Genomic DNA, 4,219 nt, shown 5'->3' on the forward strand with positions numbered 1-4,219 from the left:
GTTGTCTTATATGTCCTGTTTGTCTGTCATGTGTTGTCTTATATGTCCTGTTTGTCTGTCATGTGTTGTCTTATATGTCCTGTTTGTCTGTCCTGTGTTGTCTTATATGTCCTGTTTGTCTGTCATGTGTTGTCTTATATGTCCTGTTTGTCTGTCCTGTGCTGTCTTATATGTCCTGTTTGTCTGTCATGTGTTGTTTTATATGTCCTGTTTGTCATGTGTTGTCTTATATGTCCTGTTTGTCTGTCCTGTGTTGTCTTATATGTCCTGTTTGTCTGTCATGTGTTGTCTTATATGTCCTGTTTGTCTGTCCTGTGCTGTCTTATATGTCCTGTTTGTCTGCCATGTGTTGTTTTATATGTCCTGTTTGTCATGTGTTGTCTTATGTGTCCTGTTTGTCTGTCATGTGTTGTCTTATATGTCCTGTTTGTCTGCCATGTGTTGTTTTATATGTCCTGTTTGTCATGTGTTGTCTTATGTGTCCTGTTTGTCTGTCATGTGTTGTTTTATATGTCCTGTTTGTCATGTGTTGTCTTATGTGTCCTGTTTGTCTGCCATGTGTTGTTTTATATGTCCTGTTTGTCATGTGTTGTCTTATGTGTCCTGTTTGTCTGTCATGTGTTGTCTTATATGTCCTGTTTGTGTGTCGTTTTACTACGTCTGCCTCAGGAACTGCCCCTCGGGGATTAATGCAGTTTTTTTTAATTGAATTGAATTGAATTGAACTGACTGAATAAAACGCATAAATAAACCACTGTCATTCTTCTTATTGATAATAGTCTTCTAGCAATGAACTCACCCTCACTACACACAGCCTACCTCATCTGGGACACCCAGTGGAGAGATTAGAGTAGAACGAGAGAGAGAGAGAGAGAGAGAGAGAGAGAGAGAGAGAGACAGACTGTGTGTGTGTGTGTGTGTGTGTGTGTGTGTGTGTGTGTGTGTGTGTGTGTGTGTGTGTGTGTGTGAATGCATGTGCTTTTTCACTTGTCTCTACAGGCAACTCCACAACAATCTCTCCACTTCTTCCTGTAGAATGCATGTAGGAAACAAAGGCCAATGGTGAGGGAATGAATTGCCCTGTTTTACGGTGGATTAGAGAACTCCTGTTTTAGTGTGGATTACTCCAGCAGGAGCAGGGACACCTTCACTGGAAATGTACTGTGTGGCATGGCAGCTGCTGCCTTAGCATGTGCCCATGTTCACAAATGCTGTCAGTAAGGGTGTGGGCACCAAACCCTGACCCCTAATGCCACCCAGCCAGGCACCTCCACTGCATATTGGCACTGCTCACACACAGCTCTCTCCGTCTCTCTCTGTTCTCTGACTCAGTGCTGTTCTACCACAACTCTGTGTGTGTGTGTGTGTGTGTGTGTGTTTGAGGGTGTGTTTGAGGGTGGGGGGATTCAGCCAGTGAGCGTTGAGAGTGTAACCCTGGCATCTGAAGGGAACGTAGCGCAACCCCAGTGGGCAAGAACCTGGCAGCCAGTCATGGCACTGGGTTTATCCCCAATCTGTCAGTCTGTGCCCGTAAGGAAAGATGCAGGCACAGGGAGCAATCAGTTCTCTTTTTTTTTTTTCCAGCAGTGTCTAAATGTCAAAAGAATTGTGTAACTCCGTGGAGAAACATTCTGCTCTCAGAGCCCAGTCTCCAAAGATCTGAGATGGAATTTAGAGAAAAGAATGGTGGATACTTTGCCTTCACAGCAGGGGGTTTAAGAGGTATAAATATTTTAGTCTCCAAAACATGTCCACACAAGTTCCAGACCCCATGTTTGTGTGCGTCTTTCGACTAAGTTTATAGAGACAAAAATACACAAAACGACACGTTCGTTTGCTGAATCGTAGCAACAAAATAAGATTCAGAGAAAGCAAATCGGAGAAAAACAACAAACCTTTTCACGTGCTCCGGGAAGGCATCATGGGCATTGAGCTGAAAGTTCGGTCTAACAAACACGAGAATTTGCATTTCAGAAAAGCGCTTACTTAAGGTAAGGCGATTGGAACGGCGTAACAATACACGAAACGGCCCCATAAGTACCAAAATACATGATATTGTGATTTGCTATCACTTCTCACAATTAAGGTTATGAACAAGTGCGATGAGTATACGGGTAAACATTGTGTTCTGAGAGCAGGGTTCAGATTCCGCACACTACACTATCCGAGTATCAGTGAGATTTTCCAGCGGAATTTCAGATCCAGCGCTAATCTTGCGACTGACGAAAGAAACAGTCTAATATGTCATGACAGACGCGTGGTATTGTTCTAGTGCATTATGGTGTGGAAGATCTCGGTTGCTATATCCAACTTAACGTATTGAGTTAACATTAAATATAAACCTGATTACATGCCTCATCATGTTATATTCTTACAAACACCTTGCAAAGTCACATATGGAAAACCGGTCCACAATCAGCCGTGTACAAACGAAACGTGAAAATGTCAAATTAAAGCAATTAAATTGAATTATTTTCACGGTCGCAGACTAAATCGCAGAGCAGAAAGACCTGAAGCGCAGGCTTAAACGCGGGCTACACAGTCGGCTTGGCAAACTTCTCCTGATTCGGTAAAACCCGCTTAGATCAACCGGCAAACTCAAACATGCCCTCTCAGCTTTCGCAAATCTGAGTTCTTACGACGGGGCTGTCAAACCCAGGCATGACCAACTCGGTGTCTGCACGGCATCAAGTCCCTTTCGCACAGTCTTCTATATACTCCATCCACATAGTAATGAACGTTAGGTTACTTACGACAGTTTTCTTCATCACTGTTATCAGAACAATCATCATCGTCGTCACATCTCCACGGGGTCGGTATGCATCTTCCGTTACTGCACTGAAACTGTCCAGTTTCACAATCTGTTTTAGTTCCTAAAATAACAAAAACAAAATATTAAGTTACATTTTTAAAGCAACACGTTCTCTTCTAACCCGACACTCATACACATGCACACACAAGGAGAGCGAGAGAGTGAGAAAGAGAGAGTTTCATATTTTAAAAGTTTTAAGCAATGTTGTATGTTGTAGGCCCATTTACATAATTTTCAGTTCTAGTTGAGTTTACCGACAGTCTGCAGTAGGTCAGCAGCAACTGACGCTGTCAGTGTTGTCTCAGCATTGTCATTAAAGAATGTCACTGTTTCTTTGGCACTGGTACATTAACGCATAACTACCCAGCATATTTTTAGGTAAAATAAAGATGTTGTCGAAACCCTGCCTTTCGTTTTAAGGGGCCTGTTAGAGATACGTAGCATTCATGTAATCAGTGAGTCGTAGGGTTTTGGACGGTTTAGCACGTGTGAAACAATAGGCTCCAGTTCCTTGTCGACACGTTGCAATTGATCGGGTCCTTAATGCCACTTTAGTGAGGTGTCATTCCGTACATACGCACAGGAGCTCAAATGCTGACATCCATTTTTTCAGAAACGGTACATTTAATGACATCAGAGGCAAATTAAAAAAGGTTACTTAAATATAACCTTTCAGTCAGCTTAGCGTAAATAAAGCGTTTTCTTCAATGGATGGTTTTAGCATCGATAGGTGTACGTCTACGCCGGGTGTTGCATCGCTTCCTTCTTCAGTATGAATGAATGAGCATAATTTCTCAAGTTCGCAGAGCTGTTTCATACCTTTTGTACAGCGAAGCTCCACAAGTAATATATGTAAGAGCAATAGCTTCCCTATTCCCGTCCACATCTTCAAATTCGGTGGATTATATTCATACAAAATATCTATTAAAAAAAAGGACAGAGTGTGATCCAGTGTCTCCGTTCCCCTCGCTCACACTACTGTGTGCTACCTCGCTGTAGTCCTCCTTGCTTCAACACGAATTTGAATTGATGACGACACGGTTATGGGCGGGACCCGTTCTGCAGTAATAGTGGAGGAAGACGACCGGCGAACTGAGGCAAAAATACACACGCTACGTGTGGGAGGCTGCTGCGATGACCTGCATAGTGGAAGCATTGGAGTATAAATAATTTGACAGGAAAACAAATGTTATCTTTTCAATAACGAGGAAAAATGCCCGAATATGAGGCAGTAGCAGCTATCCTCATATATTAAAACAGTTTTGACATTTTGAGGGCTGTATGAACAGGCATATGATTAATGGGGATTAAAGGTGAACAATACTTTTTGGAAAAAAAAAAAAAAAGCTTTACAGACTGCTGTTTTTGTTGTTGTTTGTCTTTTGTTTGTTTGTTTGTTTTTTCTCA

The 4,219-nt window shown here is 42.2% G+C and overlaps 1 protein-coding gene across 1 annotated transcript in view; it reads right to left on the reverse strand.

Moving 5' to 3' along the window:
* The window catches only part of lrp8 (low density lipoprotein receptor-related protein 8, apolipoprotein e receptor), a 133,634-nt gene extending 129,936 nt beyond the window's left edge, over positions 1-3,698 (reverse strand). Inside the window, exons 1-2 of the mRNA XM_030791150.1 lie at positions 3,632-3,698; positions 2,754-2,873 (exon numbers count right to left, since the gene is read on the reverse strand). Of these exons, the coding sequence (XP_030647010.1) occupies positions 2,754-2,873; positions 3,632-3,698 (187 nt within the window). The remainder of the gene's footprint in view (positions 1-2,753; positions 2,874-3,631) is intronic.
* Between the last annotated feature and the right edge of the window lie 521 nt (positions 3,699-4,219).

This window comes from Chanos chanos, chromosome 14 (assembly GCF_902362185.1).
Source record: "Chanos chanos chromosome 14, fChaCha1.1, whole genome shotgun sequence".
Lineage (NCBI taxonomy): Eukaryota > Metazoa > Chordata > Actinopteri > Gonorynchiformes > Chanidae > Chanos > Chanos chanos.